Source organism: Meles meles, chromosome 1, assembly GCF_922984935.1.
Source record: "Meles meles chromosome 1, mMelMel3.1 paternal haplotype, whole genome shotgun sequence".
Taxonomy (NCBI): Eukaryota; Metazoa; Chordata; class Mammalia; order Carnivora; family Mustelidae; genus Meles; species Meles meles.
In genome coordinates this window covers 42,243,163-42,267,592 of record NC_060066.1, presented here as the reverse complement: position 1 = coordinate 42,267,592, position 24,430 = coordinate 42,243,163, and the positions used below count along the sequence as shown (strand labels likewise).

General features: G+C 36.5%; 1 protein-coding gene across 3 annotated transcripts in view; it reads left to right on the top strand.

Annotated features, from left to right (window-relative positions):
• The window catches only part of DPY19L4 (dpy-19 like 4), a 72,098-nt gene that overhangs the window by 13,139 nt on the left and 34,529 nt on the right, over positions 1–24,430 (top strand). For 2 of the 3 annotated variants that reach the window (XM_046015361.1, XM_046015353.1), the window contains exons 3-11: positions 3,178–3,302; positions 6,567–6,657; positions 7,239–7,360; positions 7,465–7,610; positions 17,049–17,172; positions 19,804–19,938; positions 22,796–22,927; positions 23,023–23,121; positions 23,649–23,722. In XM_046015361.1, coding sequence (XP_045871317.1) covers positions 3,178–3,302; positions 6,567–6,657; positions 7,239–7,360; positions 7,465–7,610; positions 17,049–17,172; positions 19,804–19,938; positions 22,796–22,927; positions 23,023–23,121; positions 23,649–23,722 — 1,048 coding nt within the window. The remainder of the gene's footprint in view (positions 1–3,177; positions 3,303–6,566; positions 6,658–7,238; positions 7,361–7,464; positions 7,611–17,048; positions 17,173–19,803; positions 19,939–22,795; positions 22,928–23,022; positions 23,122–23,648; positions 23,723–24,430) is intronic. The other variant, XM_046015371.1, reaches the window with a different exon arrangement.

Genomic DNA, 24,430 nt, shown 5'->3' with positions numbered 1-24,430 from the left:
TATATACATGGAGGAAACAAGCTGAATAAGCTGTTCTTAGGGTGTCTTTCTTGAGAATGAGTGAGTGTTTTGCCTTTGGAGGGAAGTGAATATTTGTGACAAATGGGGCAGACCCTGATAGACTCTTTTATTGTTTGCAAGTGTTTTCTCCTTTCCCTAAAGTGAATTATCCATTTCTTCCCATTGCCATATCATTTGGAGTGCATCTCTGAGGCAGTGTATACTTTGTTTCCCTATTGTCAGGCTTACTGATGTGACTCGCCTGGATCAATGGACTGTCTGTGGAAGTAGCATGTTCTAGTTTTGACCAGAAACTGTAAGAGGCATTGTATTCTTTGCCTGTTTTCTTGCTCTTTTTTTTTTTTTTTTTTTTAGATTTTATTTATTCATTTGACTGAAAAAGAAAGAGAGAAAGAGAGAGCCAAAGCAAGGGAAGTGGCAGTCAGAGGGAGAGAGAGAAGCAGGCTCCCGGCAGAGCAGGGAGCCTGATGTGGGGCTCCATCCCAGGACCCTGGGATTATGACCTGAGCTGAAGGCAGATGCTTGAATGAATGACTGGGCCATCCAGGTGTGCAGTTCTCCTGCTCTTATCCTCTTTCATGAGAATAGCCACTGACCCCAATCTGGGACTCTGAAGAAGGTACAAGAAGAGCCACAACTAATCTGAAGTGTGGAATTGGGTGGAGAGTCACTTTGGGCCCCAAACCCACAAGTAGCATAAGTGAGAAATAAACCTGTATTTTGTAAGCCATTTTGTAAGTGGTTTGGGATAAATTTTTTTTAATCATAGAAAAGCTTACTAATAGAGTGGTTATTTAAAACATTTTGGAAAATGCAAGAAAGATAATTAAACAATCTAGAGTTAACTACTGTACAATAGTATTTTCCCCCTGAATACAAAAACATATTTTATTTCTAGAGATGTGGAAAATAGAGAAATGTGTTATAAAATAAAATGTATAAATCCAGTAGATAGAACAAAAGTTTTGGCAAGTATAACTTACATTTTCTTCAGTGCCCTTATATTTTTATTCTTCTTCTTTTTTTTTCTTTTTTTTTTTTACTTTTTGTGAAATGGAATCCTACATTTCTTCTCCTAACATGTCCTTAGCTTTTTCCTTTGCTTTGAATGTTACTTAACTATGCCCTGTATTGTTGATACTGATATTTATTTAGTGCTTTTTTTCTTATTCCATATTTGACTCTTCACAATAAACTTTGAAAACACCATATTTAGTATTAAGGTAAGGCATTTATATGTAGGATTTGGCTTACATACTTTTTATAATAACCCCTGACAATTAGGATTAATTTGCCATTATCTAAAGAATTAATGAACAAAAAATTATTCCAAAGAATTAATGAAAAAAAAAACCAAAACAGGACACATGTTCAGAAACTTTGAAGCACTTTTGCCAAACTGCCACCATTGATTTTTTTTTTTACCAGTTTTTTGTAGTTCATATTGTGTTAACATTGGTTTAATTAACTTATATATTTTTGCATGTATACTTCTGTATCTCAACAATAATAGTATTTGCTGAGCTCTTACTATGTGCCAGGCCAAATGTCTTACACATGCTTCTGAAAGCAGTAATTTTAAAAACAATTGTATCCTACTGATGTTAATATTTGATTTATTGGGTAGTGTTTTTCAAGCATTTTGAATGTAATTCTTATTGACTTAGTCATATCTAACTGCTTTGTCTATTAATGTCTCTAGTGTTCCATGAAAACTAATATTTATTAAATAATATTTTGAAAATGGCTAAGATTTTAGTTTAGCTAATCTCATAAATCAGCAAGTTAAGTTTTACAGATCTATCAGTCCTTCAGTAATCAAACATTGGGCTTTGGGCCCTTAGGCCTGTGCTTGTTATACCTAATAGCTAGAGTAGAGCAGGATTAAATCATCCTGTGTGTAGAAAATTCACATGTGTCTTATGTTATTTCATCAAGAAGTAGTTACATATATATAATAGTTACATATGATGTTTTAAATATATAAACATTAAAAATGATTGAATTACATATATTTTAAATGGCTGTAATCTATAGTATGTAAATTATTCCTCAGTAAAGAAAAAAATTCCTTGATAAGGAAACGCTATTGATAGTAATTCTGAATGAACCTGTAATTTTTCTTTAGATGTTTGGTAGTACCTTTTATTATTTTCCTTGAGTAATAGGCTTTAATTTTTGAAATCTTTTTTTGGTTTATAGAACTGGACAGATAGTCCAGAGTTCCCTTCTTACACGTACCTCCCTCTGCCCACACATAGAATTTTCCCTTTTATTAACATTTTATGTTAGTATGGTATTTTTGTTACAGTTAATGAACCAGTATTAATACACTATTTTTATTTTTTATTTTTTTATTAACATATACTATATTATTTCCCCAGGGATTTAGGTCTGTGAATCATCAGGCTTACACATTGCATAGGACTCACCATAGCACATACCCTCCCCAATGTCCATTACTCAGCCACCCATCCTGTCCCTACCCCCCTACCCTCCAGCAATCCTCAGTTTGTTTCGTGAGATTAAGAGTCTCTTATGGATTGTCTCCTTCCCAACCCATCTTTTTTCATTTTTTCCCTCCCTAACCCCCATGACCCGCTGCCCTGCCTCTCAGATTCCTCATATCAGAGAGATCATATAATAGTTGTCTTTCTCTGATTGACTTATTTCACTTAGTATAATACCCTCTAGTTCCATCCATGTAATTGCAAATGGGAAGATTTTGTATCTCTTGATAGCTGCATAGTATTCCATAATACACTATTTTTAAATAAGATCCATACTTTATTCAGATTTGCTTAATTACCAAATGTCCTTTTGCTGTTCCAGGATCCCACATGACATTTAGTCGGCATGTCTCCTTAGACTCTTTGGATGTGGCAGTTTTTTAGGTTTTCCTTGTTTTCGGTGACCTTGATAGTTTCAAGGAATACTGATCAGATATATTTAGGATGTCTTTCTTTTGGAATTTATCTGCTGTTTTTCTCATTAGACTGGGGATACAGGTTTTGGGGAGAAAGAACACAGAGTTAGAATGCCATTTTCCTCACATCTTATCAAGGGTACATACTACCTTTTAATTACTTTTTAAAAATAGAAGTGCATTAATATAAATATCATCTACATCTGATTACTTTTAATATGCTTTTTCAGATGTATTATTTCAGCGCTTTGCAAAGATTTTCATTGGCTGTCTTGCTGCAGTTACTAGTGGTATGATGTATGCTCTCTATTTATCAGCATACCATGAACGGAAATTCTGGTTTTCCAACAGGCAGGTAAGAAGAAAGAATTTTGAGCATATGGAAGTTGTTTGAGTAGTTAATTTTAATCTAAATAATGTGTTTTTCAGGGAGCCAAACTATACGTGTGATAAGTATGATGAGTGCTTTCTTATGTACAGTCATTAGAAACAAAATGGTGTAGGAGCTATTTTGAGAACACAGTCAAAACATCAACCTTGAAAAATGTAATACAATGTATTTCCAGGCCATGGAATAAAAACCATGAGGATGCTTTTTATTTATCGTGCTACTAATCTGTCAGGGGCTTTTAATGACACTGAAATACTACCAAGTTTAGTCTTACTAGTTTTGGTAGTTTACATTTCAAAAACATTTCAGCAGTAAAGTATTTTAATTTTTAGATTACATGATTAGAATGTTTTGGGGGTGTGGAAATGATTAACATGTGTGACAGTATTTATTAAGATGTCTCTTCATATTAGTATGTTTAATGTCTGGTTTTAAATCATGTGTATTCCACAGACCCTTTAGTCACTGTAGTTATTTACATAATTCATAATTTAGCCTTTGAGTAAATTTGTTCTCTAACTTTTCTTCACAATCAGATACACCTTTCATGGATTGATAAGGTTCACAGAGTTATCACTTGAGTCTAAAGAGTTTTGTTTTCTTTTTTAGTCCAAACTGTTTTGTTGTTGTTCTTATTTTTGAGCAACCATTGATTGACCTAATCCCACCAAAACATTTAGCTGAATAATTGCCTGTATTGATTTGACAAAAGCTATTACTGTAGCATATCCTATTTCCCTGATAGTACTGGACGTACAATAGAACCATCTGATGAGCTTTTAAAAAGCTCACATATTCTTAGGTGGCGTAGCGGGAAGTGTCTAGGATCAGTGTTTTAAAACATGTCCAAGTAATTCTGTTGAGTAAGCAGCATTGAGAATAACCAAAGATTTGAAAATATAGAAGCCTTGCATCAAAAAATACTGTGTTTTTTATAACACAGTATGAGTTAGGAACATTGACTTTACCTGGGAGCTTTTTTAGAATTGCAGATTCTCAGGCCCTACTTTAGAATCAAAATCTAATCAGAGATCTTTTTTTTTTTTAAGATTTTTTTATTTAGCGGGGCGCCTGGGTGGCTCAGTGGGTTAAGCCTCTGCCTTCAGCTCAGGTCATGATCTCAGGGTCGTGGGATCAAGCCCCACATCAGGCTCTCTGCTCGGCGGGGTGCCTGCTTCCTCCTCTCTCTCTGCCTGCCTCTCTGCCTACCTATGAACTCTCTCTGTCAAATAAATAAAAAATTAAAAAAAAAAAGATTTTTTTATTTAGCAGAGAGGTAGAGACAGAGCCCAAGCAGGCAGAGTGGTGAGGGAGAGGGAGAAGCAGTCTCTCCACTGAGCAGGGAGCCCGATGCGGGGCTCGATCCCAGGACCCCGGGATCATGACCCGAGCTGAAGGCAGCCACTTAACCCATTGAGCCACCTAGTTGCCCCTCATCAGAGATGTTTTAATAAGATGTCTGAAACTCATATGCACATTAAATGTGAGAAGCAGTGATCAAAAGTTTGTATCTTTGAAATCTTAGAAAGAAACAAATCTGTTTCCATTCATAAAGAATCATTTTAAGGAAATTTATCTGATTTTTGTTGTTAAGGAAATGTATTTTGATTATTAAGCTCTAAATGGGGAAAAAAATTCACTGGTCAAATAGATCTAGAAAAGGTTTCCTCCTAGAGATTCACAGTTGCATAAGATAAATTGATACTCTGGGAAGTCTTAAAGAAACCCATTTTCTTTAATGCTGCCTTTGCACAACTTGTTTAACTATAGAACTTTTTTGGGTAATACCATTTATATCTTAGGAAATTCTGTTAGCCAAACTTAGGAAAAACTGCTCTGATATCTTTTGCATTAATTGATAAATGTTATGCATGAAAATAAAGGAGTTTCATTTTCAGAGACTACAGATTTACAGAACTTGATTTATCATGAAATGCACAATGTTTTTCATTGTTTTTGAATTACCTATATAGCCCAATTTTTAAATAATAATTTTTAAAAAGATTTATTTATTTTTAGAGAGGAAGAGAGAACATGAGTTGGGGGGTGGGGCAAGGGTGAGAATCATAGACTCCCTGCTGAGCATGGAGTCTGATGTGGAGCTGGGCTCAATCTTACGATCCTAAGAGGTCATGAGCCTTCTCATGACCCCTCAGGTCATGATCTCTCAGGAGATCATCTCATGACCCCTCAGGTCATGATCTCAGGAACTGAGCTGAAATCTGAGAGTCAGATGCTTAACTGACTAAGCCACTCTGGCACCCTGTATAACTCAATTTTAGGAGCTTAAGATTTGCCTCTATTTCTGGAATTTCTTTTGAAAAGCACTGACTAGGTGTTCTTACTATCGAAAAGAGTTAAGGGCTTATAGTTCTGGATATTTAAGGAAGTGGAAAAGCAATAGAAAATACTGATTTCTTCTTAAATTTTTCTTTTTTATTATGGACTTTAACACTTCAACCATCAATTTTTTTTTTTTTTAAGATTTTATTTCTTTATTTGACAGACAGAGATCTCAAGTAGGTAGAGAGGCAGGTAGAGAGAGAGAGAGAGAGGAGGAAGCAGGCTCCCCGCTGAGCAGAGAGCCCGATACAGGGCTTGATCCCAGGACCCCCGGACTATGACCTGAGCTGAAGGCAGAGGGTCCAACCCACTGAGCCACCCAGGCGCCCCTCAACCATCATTTTTTATTACCTGCCTTACTATTCTTGCTGTTCTTAGGGCATTTTTTCTGGTTTTCCTTCCAGATTTTCCTTCTATATAATAGGTAAATAGCCTTATGAGCTACAATCCATTTTAAACCTTAGGTGTTTCTTTCTTTTCTTTTTTTTTTTTAAGATTGGTTTATTTGAGAGAGAGCATGTGAGAAGGGAGAAGGGCAAAGAGAGGGGAAAGGAATCTCAAGCCGACTCTGCTGAGCACAGAGCCTGATGCAGGGCTTAGTCTCAGGATTCTGAGATCATGACCTAAGCCCAAATCAAGAGTTGGACACTTAATTGACTGAGCCACCCAGGTGCCCCAAACCTTAGGTGTTTCATTAAAATAATTGTCAGATTATTGAAAAGTTTAACTCCTTAATGTGGCCACTAGTGATTAAAGGAAAATTCAAGCATGTTTCTTTGAATAAAAGGATAAATAAATAGCATTAATTTAGAAGATGAAGAGAAAGAAGATTGCAGGTGAAATTTAGGATACTGGTATTTAAATAATCATTTCATTTTCTTTTAGGAGCTTGAACGAGAAATCACATTTCAAGGTGACAGTGCCATTTATTACTCTTATTATAAAGATATGTTAAAAGCGCCCTCATTTGAAAGAGGTATGATACCATATTTGTATTTTTTTTTTTTTAAACTGTACCAACATGGGGCTTAAACTCAGGACCCTGAGGTCAAGAGTCGCATGTTCTACTGACTGAACCAGCTATGTAACCCCCACATTTTTTTTTTTTTTTTTTTTAAGATTTTATTTTATTTGAGAGAGAGCACGGGACGGGAGAGGGTCAGAGGGTGAGGCAGACTTCCCAGCTGAGCAGGGGATATGATTTCTGGACTCCATCCTGGGACTCCAGGATCATGACCTGAGCCGAAGGAAGTCCCTTAACCAGCTGAGCCACTCAGGTGCCCCTACACATTTGTATTTTTAATAACAACACTTCTCTAAAAACATTATTCTACTATGTGGGAACCCTTGAATTTGGAGATTTGTCTTAGAGTATTATAAGTATTATTCTTTCTTATACTTAATAAAAGCATTGGAAAAATGAGGCACACTCAGTGTATTTTACTTTGAGATTTTTCTTGGTCATTAGTAAATATTTAAAATATTTAATGATCTCTGAATGACATGTTATTGTAAAAGCAGAATAAATAATCTGGAGAAAAATTTTTCTGTCTTTAGGTGTTTATGAATTGACACACAATAACAAAACTGTATCTTTGAAGACTATAAATGCAGTGCAGCAAATGTCTCTGTATCCAGAACTTATTGCCAGTGTTTTATATCAAGCAACTGGTAGCAATGTATGTTTTCTTTTGACTTTAATATTTATTTTCTTACATATTTGCAAATAATTAAAATTATGTAATGTCGTTGTATTATCTCCTCCCCCCCCCCCCCCAATTAGGAGATTATTGAGCCAGTTTATTTCTATATTGGTATTGTTTTTGGATTGCAAGGAATATATGTTACTGCTTTATTTGTTACAAGTTGGCTTATGAGTGGAACATGGCTAGCAGGAATGCTTACTGTTGCATGGTTCATTATTAACAGGTAAGAAATGGTTTTTAAATTAAGTTTTACAGTTTTATTTTTTTATGGCTGTGGTATTTGGTTCTAAAAATGCCACCCCCCAAATATTCCATACCCTGATCCCCACTTGTGCATAAGATGAGATATCATTCCTGTGATTGTTATGTTAAATGGCACAGTTGGCCCTAGGGTAGGCAGATTTCCTAGTGGACCTGATCTAATCAACCATATGAGCCCTTAAAGGTGGAGATCTTTTTACATCTGGTGCAGAAGGGCAAGTCAGAGATATTTGAAGCATGAGATGGATTGCTGCGCTTTGCTGTGAAGTGAGGAGGAAATGAATTTTGCCAATAACCAGTGACCCTGGGAAGGACCACGAGCCCTGGGATGAGAACAGCAGCCCTGGCTGATATTTTGATTTTAGCTTAGGGAGACCCTGAGCAGAATATTCAGAAATACTGGGGTAGGTTTGTGAGCTAATAAATTTATGTTGTTTTAAGTCTATACTTGTGTGGTCATTTGTCATGCAACAACTGAAGAATAATACATCTACCTTACATCTCTCTTTTTTCAGACATAGTAATATTGGAAAAAGTGGATGTGCCTTTTCTTTACTCTTTTATTTAAAAGTGATGACATGGTTTTGTGAAAAGGAGAGGCATCACATATATCACTATTAAGTTAATCACCACAGATAAGGATTCTGTATTAATCTATCACAGAGTGCTCTGAATGAATAAACCCATCCCTTTTGGTAATCAAAGCATCCCCCTTTAATTGTCAGTAAAAAAAGAGTAGGCAGTGGGTCTTTAGAAATGGAGGGCTAGTTTGAGACATAAAAATTTTCTTGGCGTTGGTCAGTGTCTAAAGTTTAGTTTTGAAGGATGGATATTCTTTCTTTCCATTATACTTTTCTCCCCTAACACTTATCATGACTAAATTTTTTTTATTATTTTTTATTTTTTTATAAACATATAATGTATTTTTATCCCCAGGGGTACAGGTCTGTGAATTGCCAGGTTTACACACTTCACAGCACTCACCATAGCACATACCCTCCCCAATGTCCATAACCCCACCCCCCTCGCCCAGCTCCCCTCCCCCCACCAACCCTCAGTTTGTTTTGTGAGATTAAGAGTCACTTATGGTTTGTCTCCCTCCCAATCCCATCTTGTTTCATTTATTCTTCTCCTACCCCCTTAACCCCACCATGTTGCATCTCTGCTTCCTCATATCAGGGAGATCATATGATAGTTGTCTTTCTCCAATTGACTTATCATGACTAAATTTTTAAAAAAGAAACATTCTGTTATAACATTTTCTTTTGGCAATTGCTAAATAAAAAATACACTACTTTCAAATTATTGAGACTCAGCATTAAGATCTATATAGCTTTTACTGGACTTTGTTTATATTTAGAATCACATGTTGCCAGTAATTTGATATAAAGGATTTTTTAAAAATCTTCTTTAAGGGCACTGGAGTGGCTCAGTTGGTTAAGCGTCTGGTTAAGCATCTGACTCTTGATTTCAGCTCACGTCATGATTTCAGGGTCATGAGATTGAGCCCTGCTTCAGACTCTTTGCTCCTGCCCAATTTTTTTAAAGTAAACTCTATGTCCAGTGTGAGACTTGAACTCAAGACTGTGATCAAGAGTCCAGTGCTCTATTGACTGAGCCAGCAGGTGCCCCTCCTTAATTCTCTTTAAGCCCTCCATAATCCCTTTTTTTTTAATTGAAGAGACCAGTTAGTTGTCCTATAGAATGTCCCACCTTATGGATTTCTCTTTTTGCTTTCTTGTGGTGTCATCTAGCTCTTTCCTCTTTGTGTTTCTATAATCTGGAAGTTATATCAAAGGCTTGATGAATTCAAGAGAACAATTCTAGTTAGAATGTATCATAGTTGAAAACAAAATCATAGATGATGGGTTTTTCATGTTCCATGATATTAAAAGTTACATGGTATTTATGTGGCCTACCTCTAGTGACTCTGAGATCGACTGCTGGTTTGGGGGATGACAGATTTCTTTATTGAATAGTATGACAAGAATATAATTTGTGTGGTGTTTTGGGGTACCACATGAATGTCCTTTTTAACATTAACCATTTACCTAAGGGTTGTAACTCTAGTTGCTAATCTTTACTGAAATTAGTGATTACATCAGGGTTTATTAAATTATATTTTTCTTTTTTTAAAGATTTATTTATTTTAGAGAGAGTGTGTGCAGATAAGAGGGGGAGGGGCAGGGAGGAGAGAGAGGAGGAAAGCAGACTCTCTGCCGAGCAGGGAGCCCAACTTAGGGCAATTCCAGGACCCCAAGATCATGACCTGAACCAAAAACAAGAGTTGGATGCTTAACCAACTGAGCCAACCATGTGCCCCTTAAATTACATTTTTCTGTTTTCATTAGCTATATTCTTCATTCTTAAAAGGTAGAGTTTTTCTTTATTTTCCTTTTTTTTTTTTTTAAGTAGGCTCTATCCCCAAAACACAGGGCATGAACTGACAACTCTGAGATCAAGAGTTGGATGCTCTACTGACTGAGCCACCTGGGCGTCCCTAGAGTATTCATCCCTAGAGTATTTCTTTATGAACCAGGGTTCTTTGGTTACCTTTAAATTCAGTTACTATTAGAAAGTCAGGAAAAAAAAAAAAGTCAGAAAAATGCTTAATTTCACTTTACCCATTTCTAAGAAATTGTTTAATGGCTGCCTCGTATAGTGATAAAACAAACTTTCTGGTATTCTTTAAAAAATATATCTTTAATATAGTTATATATTTAATAAGTATATATATATATATATATATATATATTATTTATTTATTTATTTATTTATTTTAAAGTAGGCTCTACCCTCAACATGTGGCTTGAACTCACAACCTTGAGATTTAGAGTTGTGTGCTGTACTGACTGAGCCAGTATGTCTTCTTTTTTTTGAGCATTGGTATTCTCTTTTTTAAGCATGTTTTTCTACTTTGGGATTTTCATTGATTCAATAGTGCTAAATCCATTACCACCGTTGTTTTTGTTGTTCAAGTTGTTACAATTTTGGTTAATACAGGTCCTTTCAGGCTAACTGCTGTTCTTTTAACACATCTTCATTAATTTTTGAACGCTCTATTGTTTTCTGGCTCAACAAGGTGAGCAGGATCACCTTATACATTCCCTGTGAAAGATTTGGAATTAGCCACTTCTCTATGGAGCTTTAGTTCCTTTTAGTATAGACGAATATTAGAGAATCTAGTGTAGATGCTACAAGGATAAAATGATTTCTTGTTACATCAGAAAAGTGCTTGTTAGAGAATATTTTAAGTTGCCGTGCACTTTTCTAAAATTCTATTAGGATTCATTGTTAGAAATTTAATAGTCCACTCAAAGTATTTCAGAGCTCATAGACTAGGTCTAGGAAGTCTTGCTTTTTAGAATGAAATTTATTTAGTACAAAACTGGCATTTATAATAATTGAAGGATTGCTTTCTTGATTATGTGATGTGTTAGTTATTGCTGCATACCAAATCAGCCTAAAACTCAACAGCTTAAAACAATAAACATTATGTCAGTTTCTGATGGTCAGGAATCCACAGTGGCTTAACTGGGTGGTCCTGTTTCAGGACCCGTTTTTGAGGGTACAGTCAAGAGTTGTTTAGGCTGGGGCACCTGGGTGGCTCAGATGGTTAAGCGTCTGCCTTTGCTTGATCCCAGAGTCCTGGGATCAAGCCCTGCAGAGGGCTCCCTGCTCAACTGGGAGCCTGCTTCTCCCTCTTCCTCTGCTGTTCCCCCTGCTTGTGCTCTTCTGCTCTCTGCCAAAAAAGTAAATAAATCTTTTAAAAAAACAGTTGTTTAGAGTTATAGTCATCTAAAGGCTTGACTGGCTGAACCATCTGCTTCCAAGCTCATTCATGTGACTTTTTTACAAGAAGCCTCAGTAACTTGCTGATTGTTGACCTGGAAGGCCTTAGTTTCTCATCACATGAGCCTCACCATAGAGCTGCTCACAATTTGGCTACAGGCTTGCTTTAGCATGAGTGATCCAAAGGAGTGTGGAGTGACTGTGTCATCATGGAAGTGAGATCTCTTTTATAACCTAATACCAGAAATGTTAGGACATTACTTTGCCATGTTCTATTGATCATGCAGTTGGTGCATTGTGGGAAGTAACTACACAGGATTTTAATACATTGCAGGCCATCTTGGAAACTGGCTACTACAGGCAGCAGACTTTCATTTTCTTTAAGTGGGTTTCATGTCCTCCATGTGGGGCTTAAACTGAAGACCCTGAGATCAAGAATCACATGCTCTTCCAACTGAGCCAGCCAGGCACCCTAGTAGTGAATTTTTAATGTTCATTTTGTTTAATTTCTAGACTTTATCTTTATCAGAAGTTTGAAGAGGAAGCCTAGGCAACTCTTCCGTGTAAGAATAACAGCACTAAAGAATAATAGGAGTCCTTGCTAAATAGAGTATTTTAGAGACAACTTAGAATTAGAAGGAAATTGCCCTATTTTATTGTACAGTGTGTATCCTGGGGAGCTGGAGTTGGCTAGAGAAATTAACCTGATATGTCCTACTAAAATATATCCTTTGGCAATTAAAACATTCTTAGCAAGTAGTTTTTATTTGTTATGCTCTTTGTTCATTTTTCATTGGTATATATTTTATGCTGCAAATATATTTTGATGCTATGAAAGAGAATATGCTTTTTCTATTCACCAACTCTTGTTTAAAATCATTTATTTATTTATTTGAGAGAGACAGAGTGCATGCATGTAAGTGAGGTTGGGGGACGGTGCAGAGGGAGAGGGACAGAGTCCCAAGCAGACTCCACATTAAGTGTGGAGCCCAATATAGGATTTGATCTCACACCCTGAGGTCACGACCTGAGCTGAGCCACCCAGGCACCCCTATGCACCAGCTTTAGAGTTTATATATGAATGCCTAGAAAAGTATAAAAATATATTAGTCATTCTGTTATATTATTGGTGTTGGTAATTGTATTTTGTGTTACATGTTCTTTAATACCAGAAGGGGAAAGCAGGATTATAAAACCAAAAGATGTAGGCATACTAGAAAATACGAGGAAATTTTAGGAAACCACACTGTATAGATAGTAGTGGGGGGAAAAATCAAGGGTGACTGACTTCCTTATAACAAAAATTGGATAACCTGAGACCCGGCTTCACATATAAACAATATGGAACAGTCCCTACTGATCTTCTAATCTACACATATATATCTGGGTATCATTTCAGTGGAAACATCTTTGTATTTGAAGGGCAAAGAAAAAAAGTGTGTGATTAAAAGTGAATATTAAAGTTAGTCTTTGGGGGTGCCTGGTTGGCTGAGTCAGTGAAGAGTCTGCCTTCTGCTCAGGTCATGATCTCAGAGTCCTGGGGTCAAGCCCCACATCAGGCACCCTGTTCAGTGGGGAGCCTACTTCTCCTTCTCCCTCTACCCCCTCCTCCTGCCTTTGCTTTCTCTCAAATAAAATCTTTAAAAAATAAATAAAGTTAGTCTTTGCCCCCCCCAAAATAATTTTCATTAGTAATAATAAAGAGGTAAGATGGGAGGAAATGCACATGTTCTGAAGGTATAGCTAACAAAATAATGGTGACATACCATGCTGGTTCTGTTGTGATGCTATTGGTATACTCAGAATACTCATGCATGTGTAAGCGTTTTCAATATAGGTGTTAGTCTTTCCCAGGAATTCTATTTTATTGCAAGGCAGTAATCCAGAAAAGGACAATAATACAAAAAATTAGAAAACCATCTAAATATAAGAGAATGGTTAGGTAAATTGTGATACATCAGTGCAAGGCAATATGCTGCCATCGGAAGTTATACTGATACTGTGTAAATTTTTTTTTAAAGATTTTTATTTATTTACTTGACACAGAAAAATCACAAGTAGGCAGAGAGGCAGGCAGAAAGGGTGGGGGTGAGGAGGAAGCAGGCTCCCTCCTGACCAGAGAACCTGTTGCCGGGCTCTATCCCAGGACCCTGAGATCATGACCTGAGCTGAAGGGAGAGGCTTAACCCACTAAGCCACTGAGGCGCCCCTGTGTAAATGTTTTTTAACTTTCACACATTATGCATTGATATGCCAAGCTGTTTTATATGTTATCCAACTCAACATTTCTCAAACTTCAGTTCTGTATTTTCATGGGTTCCATGTATTTACTTAAATAATTTGAATTATAATGCTGTTTACATATAAAACTAGGTAATGCTCTGAATGCTTACGCTGCTTATGGTACTATAAAACCGAAACCAATTTACTAATAATCAACCACGAAAATAGTAACTGAAAAGATTAATTTAATGTGAAAATGATATTTTGCTAGAACCAGATTTCTACTCTCAGCATAAATAAGCTACCCCTCCAGGCGGTTCTTTTGAGTGTGGCAAGCCTGCAAAGGTGGGTACTGTGAGAGGACTCACTTTTCATCCTGTTGCTCTCTTCAGTCCACTATACAACCTTTTTTTACCACAGTGATCAAGACGTCATTTTGTTTTTACTTGACAATACATCATTTAATATTATAATCATCTCTTTATTTTTCCCGATTAACTCAAGCCAATTGAAGTAGTCCTGCGTTGCCAGCTAGATTGTTAACACAAACATGGAAGTGAACACCGAAATCTTTTGGCAATAGTGAATTACAAGGTAGTCATCCAGATGATCCAGATTATGCTTATACTATGATGTGTCTAAAATGAAAACTCAGGGGGCTCCTGGCTGGCTCAGTAGAGCCTGTGACTCTTGATCTTGGGGTTGTGAATTCAAGCCCCATGTTGGGTGTAGAGATTACTTTAAAAAAAAAAGAAAACTCAAAATTAAACTCAGAGCTTGCTAATCTCTGTGAATGTATCTATAGGCCTATGAACCCTAGGTGACTTTAGTTACTTGAACTGCTAGTTTGTGCTGCTGTTAGACTCTGCCACTGGGGAGAAAGATTGGGTCTCATTTGACCCAATTTGACTCACTTCCTGTTAGCCTTTTGGTCCTCACAACCGCCACGCATGGTGAAGGCAAGAGAGTAGCTCTGTTCAGAAAGTAGCAATGGGAAGGCCTGTCCAGGTGAAGAGAATAACTGACAGAGATCTTACTCAGTTTTTGTTGCAATGACTTCCCTTCTCCAGTGCAGAGTTTTAAAGGTTTCCCTGCAGTGATCTGTGACCTGGACAAGTGTAGTGAGTGAACCTTCAGAGAGGTGAGTGCCAGGTCTGTTTTCCCAATTCTGGGCTGATGGAGTGGCTTGTGGAATCCTGATTGAGAATAGATATTCTCTCCTTCCTCCCTACTTCCTGCCCCATGACATGTGAAATCTCCTATTTGTCTGTAGAGAGTTAACTTTCATAATTTTGCAAGGATATTATATGAAAATAGATGGTCTTTAGGATACATGATGTTCAGTTGATGGTATTGGAACAGTCATCTGGAAAATACAGATACTAAAATAAGCTCCAAATGGATTAACATTAAAAGTAAACAGTGAAACCAATAATTACTAACAAAAACATTGGTTCATGTTTTTTGTGGTGTTTTTGGTGCAAAAGGTGTTTTTACAGGGGCGCCTGGGTGACTCAGTTGTTAAGCGGCTGCCTTCAGCTCAGGTCTTGATCCTGGTGTCCTGGGATCGACCCCCGCATTGGGCTCCCTGCTCAGCAGGAAGCCTGCTTCTCCGTGTCCCACTCCCCCTGCTTGTGTTCCCTCTCTGTTAAATAAACAAATAAAATCTTAAAAAAAAATAAGTGTTTTTATTAAAGCACAGGGACAGGACCTGTGGGCAGAAGGAGCTGCCAACACTGGCTCATGTTTTGAAAATCTTTGTAAAAGGTAATATCAGAAACAGTGTAAGTATATAACAATAGAAATTGGTTAGATTACATTAATCTATATAATGATGTGTCATGACCATTAAATATTCTTTAAGTGTATTTAATGATACATAAGTTATGGAAAGATGATCATAATATATCATTAAGTGAAAGTAGTTCATTATAGAATTATAAAAGAGCCAGTCTAATATCATTTACTAGGTTGTAGACACACTGCTAAGTTCTTTACAGCTTTTATTTCATTTGATCTTCACATATGATCCTGTTTTTTCATATATATGTATTCAATCACATACACATTTGTGGAAGACAAGATTTCTTATAATACTTTTTAACAGTTTTATTGAGGTATAACTGATATAAAATGTATATTTAAAGTGTACGGTTTGATCAGTTCGGGCATTTAAACACACTCATGAAACCATCAACAAAATCAGTATAATAAACATCTGTCATCCCAAAAGTTTCTTTGTTCCCCCCGGTAATGCTTCCTTCTTTACTCTTCTTACCCCACCTCTACTAACTGTCCCGTTGTCTTCAGGAAACCAATGATCTACTTTCTGTCATTATAATTAGTTTGCATTTCCTAGAATTTTATGTAATGGAGTCATACAGCATATGCTTTTTTGTTGTTTTTTTTTCTACTCAACATAATTACTTTGAGATTCATGTATGTTGGGCATATCAATAGTTTATTCATTTTCATTGCTAAGTAATATCCTATACCATAATTTAATTGAACTAAATTGTATGCAAATATATCCCCCTCCATTGTTTAGGAGAGTTATATAGCAATTTTCATAAAGTTTTAAAAGCAGTCTTTGTTTCTGTGTGGAAAAGAGCCGTTGGGTGTATGAATTCCAAATTTAATGATTGTTGGAAAGGTAGTCTTCAGGTGTGAGGATATGCACTGGAGACAACCTGCTGTCATTGCAAATTGAGGAGAAACTTGGGAAGAGCATGGAAAGACATGCTGTATTTGTGATTGTGGGAATTTTTTAAAGTTTCTGGTTATATCACATGAAGGACTGCTGTAATGGTAATTCCAGGTAACCTGCTGATTGAAAAGATTATTAAACAAGATATCAGAAGATATGCACTGTAATCCCAGTTGCATCACCTATTAGCTATATGACCTTGATTAGGTCATATCACCTCTCTGAGCTTCATATTCTTTAAATAATGGAGGATAAGAAGTTTGGGTTTGTCAGGCCTGCTAATTATGTAATGCAGTTTGTACTCTAGAGAAGGGTAGCCATCTCATTAAGGGAAGAGAGAGTGGGAGCTGAAATCCAGTGTCTTCTGCAACAAGCTATGTTGCCTTAGCATGAGGCCTATCTCAGAGCAGGGGTGCCTTTTTCGATTTTTCTAGAGGCCCATCTCTCCACCAAGCAGTATACGGCAGCACTGAGTCTTCCTGGAAGGGAGAGTATGGGGGCTGGATGAGATGCTTAATTTGCTCAAAGATGCTGTATAGACAGTGGTGGCTTTGTCTATTCCTAACTCACAGGATTGGTAAAGAGAACAATGAGATTGTGTAAAAGTGCTTTGAAAAGTTCTGTGTTACACAAATATAATATCTTGCTATCTTGCTCTTCGTTTATGGCTTACTTTAGGGTAGATACAACAAGAATTGAATACTCCATTCCTTTAAGAGAAAACTGGGCACTACCATATTTCGCATGCCAAATTGCTGCACTTACAGGCTATTTAAAAAGCAACTTAAATACTTATGGAGAGGTAAGGTACAAATTTATTTGTCACAATTAATTTTGGTGTATTGCAAATGTGGTATAAAATTTTATTTTATTTTATTAAAAAGATTTTATTATTGACAGAGATCACAAGTAGGCAGAGAGGCAGGCAAAGAAGCAGGCTCCCTGCTGAGCAGAGAGCCTGATGCAGAACTCGATTCCAGGACCTTGAGATCATGACCTGAGCCAAAGGCAGAGGCTTAACCCAATGAGACACCCAGGTGTCCCTGTGGGATAAAATTCTAGTTAATCATATTAACAGTTATAATCATTAGTGAAGCCCAATTACTACATAATAAACAATATATTTAGGTAGTCCTATTATATAACGCTGTTAGTCTAGTTTGATAGATGGTAAATTATTTTAAGGAAAAAGGAGATGATACATTGTTCTGGTGCAGTTATTTGACAAATATATGAAGTATATTATTTTGAAAATTAATTTGTCTCTTTTACCATTTTCTGTAATATTGATGGCTTTTAGTCTTTGCAAGTTAAGGAAATATTAATGAAGATACAAAGAGTGACTGACTACAGGGGCGCCTGAGTGGCTCATTCATTAGGTGTCTGCCTTCGGCTCAGGTCATGGTCTCAAGGTCCTGGGATCAAGCCCCGCATCAGGCTCCCTGCTCAGCGGGAAACCTGCTTCTCCCTCCCCCACTCCCCCTGCTTATGTTCCCTCTTTCGCTGTCTTTCTCTCTGTCAAATAAATAAATAAAATCTTAAAAAAACACACACACAATGAGTGACTACAAATGGCTGTAGCATTAACTTTTATGGTAGTGCTGCCTATTTTCTGTTTTTCTGGTAATCATTGCTCTGTTCTCTATCACTATGATTTTGTCATTTTGAAAGGTTATACAAATGGAATTATATAGTATGTTTTCCTTCAAGACTGGCTTTTTTCATTTAGCCTAATGCCCTTGACATCCATGTGAGTTGTTGCATTCTGTCAATAGTTTGCTTGTTTTCATTAATGAGTAGGATTACAGCAATATGTATATTTTAATCACATATTTTGTAGTTTGCTTCCCATTCTTGAGGCTAGAGCTTGTGGTCCCAGTTGCATCTCAGATATTTTGTGCAGTTATCTGGAGCTATCTAGAGACATCTGTGGTTGATTACTGAAACACACTTAATGTGTCAAGTAATATGTATAATAAAATAATTCACAATAAAGACGTAGTTGAAAATGAAGTGAGCAAGGTAAGGGGTAGACCAGAGTACACAGAATTTTGAAAATGCTCAGAGAAAGGAAAAACATAGCTAATTGTCCAGATTGTGTTTGACATATATTTATTTAATTTTGCTGCATTTTCTTTAGAATAGTTTGAGAATAAACCCTTGGAATTAGCAATTTGCTTCATTATACTGTAGTTTTTTCCTATTATGCTTGAAGTAATATCCACATGTCTAGTAGATTAATTAGGTAGGATCTAGATCTGAGCCTTCATCGATTTCTGGAACTGGTTTCTCTGGGGATGATGATTTCAGGCCTTGTTATTACAGTTCTGGTTGTTCTACATTAGAAATTTCCAGAACACTTTCTCTCATAGCTGTGGTGATATGAAGAGCAGATGCTTAGGTGTTCTGTCAGTGCTAAGCTCTTCTGGGCCTGGCAGTTGGTATTTATTCTTTGACCAACTGGTAGACTTCTTCCATCTCTTACATTTTGTTATCTAGTCTTAATCTTATTCAGTATGCTCAAAAATCTTTATATCTGCTGATGGCCTGAGGTATTTCTGACTCCAAAATTTATCATTGAGTATAGTCAGCTGAGTCTGAAAGATTAAGTTTTAGAGAGTATGGTTGTTTTCTCAGGTTTGACTAGACCCTTATTACCCTTCTCCTTTGCTGTTCTTATCAGAACCAAGTCATTTGACACCATGGCTGGTGGGGAAATTGGGAATAAAAATGTAGGTCCCTTAGAGGTTGTTAGAAATATGCTGAGAAACAGTGGATTTGTCAGACTTGGTTTCCCACTAAGGAATCATTTGAGAGATGACATTTGGAAGGACAGAAATTATTTTACCCAGGTATTTTTCAGGCAAGGGCAAGAAATCCTTGTGTTTAGTACCACAGCAAAGGAAAAGAAAGTTTTATGTGGTTGACAGTACAAGCACTGGGGAAAAGTAAGGGCACACTTTGCTAAGAAGCAATTAAAAAAAGCAATGGGCTTTTTTCCGTGACTGTGTAATAGGCTGAGATGTAAACAGACTATTTAAATGGAAACTCTTAAGGAAATATGAAGCACTACAGAAGTGAAAATATAAGCCCATCAGCCAAGTCTAGTAAAGCCACCATTATCTTAGATTTATTACTTTACCTCTTCTGAGTTGAAAGTGTACTGAAATTTTTCCTTTTGTCATCCTGAAATTCTCAATATGATGTTGAACTTTGAAGGACAAGTTGTTAATTTCTGTCTGTGTGCTCTATTTAAGATCTTACTGTTTATATAAGGATTTAGTAATACTTACGCAACTTTTAAAAACAGTTTCTAGAATTATATAGCTTAAAGTATAACCAGTGATAGAGCTGCAACTTTGAGGTAATAACCTCATAGATTTTTATAGTAATAAGGCTACTGATACTTAGTTTCTTTCTTTGTTTTCCCTAGAGATTTTGCTACTTATTGATGAGTGCTTCAACTTACACGTTTATGATGATGTGGGAGTACAGCCACTATCTCTTATTTCTTCAAGCAATATCTCTTTTCTTGCTAGATAGTTTTTCACTGGAGCAAAGTGAAAAGGTATTTTGAATTTTGAAATTGTGATTTTAAATCCAGAGAATAAATGTTTTTATAGTGCTGTATCTTAAGATCATTTAGCTTCTAAGCTTTATTTTGAAATGTTTTAGTAGGCTCTGATTTATAATTCTACTCAAAAGATTGCTAAACTCATTCTTCCCACTCTTCTAGAAGCACTATGAAATTCCCTTGAAGAAGGTCTACTTAACCAGTCAACCATGTGCTTCTTCTCCATTTCCAGCCCTTTGCCTTCCCTTTATATTTCTTTAAAAAAGAAAGAGTGGCATATAGAACATGCACAAAAGAGTATACGTGTGCAGTGTACATATACTGTATAGAATAAAATATGAGTATTTGACCATCCAGGCCAAGAAATGGAATACTGAAATACCCAGAAGTCCCTCTCTTCATGTTTCCAGTTACACCCTCTCCCTCCCTAACAGAGGCTCCCCTGTCCTGAATTTTGTTATTCCTTTCCCCTGTTTCCTTATGGGTTTTACCACCTATCTAGCTGGTCCTTTAAAAATACACTGTAAACAATGTATTGTTTACTTTTATCTGATTTGCTTTTGAGATTCACCCGTGATGATGTGCAGAGCTAGATTTCATTCATTTTTATTTATTTATACATTTTATTGTTGATGGACATTTCTTTTTTTCCTGTATATTGTCCATTTAACCAGTGCTGCTGTAAACGTTTTTACCTGGCACATAAGTGCAAGAGTTTTCTCGAGTATAAACCTCATAGTGGAATTAAAGGCAAAGGATATGTGAATATTCAACCTAACTAAATAGTAAGCCTTTGTCCAGCGTGGTTATTGCAGTTTATGTAAGTGCCTGCCATGGTTAAATGTTCCCATCAGCATTTGGTTCCTTTCTTTATCTTTTTCTTTTCACCCCTCTCTCATCTTTCTTTTATTTATAAACATTTATTAAGTATTTAATATGTTGTCCAAGCCAGAAATTTGGGGATCTTATTGCTCTTTCTTTTCTTAATCCTGTATGTTTAGATGATCCAGAGTCCTGATGAATACACACACTTAGATTAATTGAATAGAGAGAATTTAAGATAAAGACTCATTAACATAATGTCATTATTCTAGTAATTATATAAAATATAATGTCATTATCTTGTTAATTGAAAGGATGGTAAGAATCTGAAAGTATCATAGAGGTAGCAGTTTGTAGGAAGCAGGTACCACTACCAGAGCTGAGGAAGCAAAGGGGAGAATTTGGAATTAATTAAAACTTCGAGGAGGGACATCTGTGGAGCTGAAACTTAGACTGCTAATGAGGGGCCACTGCCTGGCTTTGCTGGTGTTTCTAAACTGGAAGGAAGGGCCCCATGGAAATGCAACACAGACCACTGTGAATGGGGCTCTGGCTAACTGACCCTGGGGTCTCGGGGGCAAGAGAATGTGATAAAGCTAATTCTTCAAGTGCAGGACAGACTGCACCTGCATTCAGCTGCTTCAGCTAGAAGGAATGGCTCTGTTGGAATGAAGAATTACTGCCAATAGGATATTCAGAGGAGCTGCAAAGCAGACAGGAAGCCACTGGCTCCCGCATTCTCCTCTAGCCTTGTAATCTGTCTTGAGCATTTCACATGGGCAGAGTTTAATAGGGAGCCAGCTGGAAAAGCAGAAGCATAGATTACAGAGTCTCCAGCCCCAGCATTATAAGGCAGGTGGTGGAGGGATAGGTTGGGAGCTAAGAGACAGTCATTCGTTAACTGGCACTTATGTGTATCTGCAGAGCCAGCATCCAAAATCAGGAAGTAGAAAAATTTCAGGGACACCTGGGTGGCTCAGTCGGTTAAGCTTCTGTCTTCTGCTCAGGTCATGATCCTGGGGTCCTGGGATCAAGTCCTGCTTTGCTACTTACTTGCTCAGTGGGGAACCTGCTTCTCCCTCTGCCTCCACTCCCCCTGCTTGTGTGTGCTCTCGCTCTCTCTCTTTCTCTTTCTCTCTCTGAAAAAAAATCTTTTGAAAAAAAAAAGAAAGAAAGAAAATTTTCAGCACTCGGAAGATCCCATTGTGGCTTCTCCCAGTCATTGCTTCAGCCTTCCAGCAGTAAGGTATTTCTTTTCTTAATGGCTCTGGCCTCTTAGGGATATTATTCATTCTGTTTTCCTTTTCTTTTTTTTTTTTTCTTACCTTTAGCACTCTGCCTTCGATTCCACCCCCCCCAACTAATGCCTATATTTTGTCTTAGTTTTCCTTTTCCAAAAGGAATTAATCTTATAGGTTAAATTACTATATTACTGAATTTTAGAAAATTCATATTTTCTAAGATATCTATATTATATATATACATATATATACATAGAATATATATACATATATTCTAAGATATTTTCTAAGACACGTGACTTTCCTGGGAGATCTATTAGGATATTGAATTTAACTTTCTTATGCTTATTGTTAAATGGACCAAATCTAAAAATACTTGTCTCTGGTGTTAGATTTCATGGCAGTAGGTTTTCATTAGGTAGGTTTTCAGAACTGCTTCTAAAGATTATGACTTTTGATTTTTGCAGTTTGATGTTATATAGATGGATTTTAATAATAGGGCAAGCAAAGTAAAATGAAATCTAGGTGAAAGCAGGTTCATTCAGGATGATTAAGATGTCCGTGGTTTTAAAGCTTTTTACTTTGTTTATGAGAGTTATTTCTGAGAAAGTAATAAATTCATTATATACTATAACATTAAAAATACAGATTGAACGTTTGTAGGATACTACCCTAAATTATAGTTAAGCATTTATTTTATAATTGGAGTCAAATCTATTCTAAATGAAACTAATGAGATGTACAATAAAATTCATTTTATTCTCATTTATCTTATTTTGTCCCAACAGGTTCATGAAGTTTATAAAATCTATATATTTTCTCTCTTTCTGGGATATTTACTGCAGTTTGAGAATTCAGCTTTATTGGTGTCTCCTTTATTGAGTTTAGTAGTAGCCTTAATGCTTGCTAAGTGTCTTCAGGTAAAGAGAATTGCCTTTTTATCATTCTTGCAGTGAATCTTTTAATTGTTAATATTTCATACCTCACTTCTTTGTTTATGATTTCTCCCCCACAGCTGAATGTGAAGAAAGGAACTTTTATAGCTAAAATAATGAAAGTGATTAATTTTTACTTGGTGTGTACTCTGACAGTGACACTGAACATTATAATGAAGGTAAATAACTGCATGTGAGATTCATGTAGTAGGTCAAGTTGAATAATGAAATATATTGGGCTAAATTTTAATAAGAATGAGATAGCATAATAATAGTTTGTACAGTAAAATCAAGTTGAACAATGATCATATTATAGGAAAAATAGGATTCTAATTCTTTTCTAGATATACTTTAAAGATACACTTTATTTTCCATTTAATTTAAAATGTCACCATTACCCAATTAACTAACATTAAGTAATTAAGTAAATTGAGATGAGTAAAAGTTTTGAAGAGTGGGTAAGTTACTTAAGTCATGCAGTATAAGTGGAAATCTTACTACCCCCTTATATTTTTGTGATTAACTATAAAGTAATTTGACTTAGGTCACTAGATCTCCTGACTTGTTATATCAAGTATTATTTAATTCATTTTTATTTTGTAGTTTTTATTTTATGGTCTTGCTGTGTTTTCTATTTCTAGGTAGAAACATATTGCTGTGAGCCTAGCTAATAGTTCTTTGTTGTAACTGTCCTTTTTTCTTCCAGATGTTTGTCCCACACAAAGAAAATGGGCACATGCTGAAATTCCTTGAAGTAAAATTTGGACTAAATATGACTAAGTAAGTTTTAGATTATATATAAATTTACCTAACTCTATATGACGTAGAAGATAAAGAGCAGGGCGCCTGGGTGGCTCAGTGGGTTAAAGCCTCTGCCTTCAGCTCAGGTCATGATCTCAGGGTCCTGGGATCGAGTCCTGCATTGGGCTCTCTGCTCAGCAGGGAGCCTGCTTCCCTCTCTCTCTCTCTCTGCCTGCCTCTCTGCCTACTTGTGATCTCTCTCTGTCAAATAAATAAATAAAATCTTTAAAAAAAAAAAAAAAAGATAAGGAGCAAAAAAAATCCAAGGAGTAGTAAACACCTAATTACCTACCACTTAGAAAATAATTTAGCATATTACAATATCTAGGAGAAATATAGCATTAATATGTTTTCTCTTTTTAAGAAAATTTCATTTAGGGGCGCCTGGGTGGCTCAGTTGGGTCAGCAACTGCCTTTGGCTCAGGTCATGATCCTGGAGCCTGGAGTCCCGGGATCGAGTCCCGTGTCGGGCTCCCAGCTCCGTGGGGAGTTTGCTTCTCCCTCTGACCTTCTCCCCTCTCAAGCTCTCTCTTATTCTCTCTCTCAAATAAATAAATAAAATCTTTTAAAAAAAATTCATTTAGGGGCACCTGGATGGCTCACGTCATGATCTCAGGTGGAGCCCCGCATAGGGCTCTCTGCTCAGCCGGGAGTCTGCTTTTCATTCTCCCTCTGTACTCTCTCTCA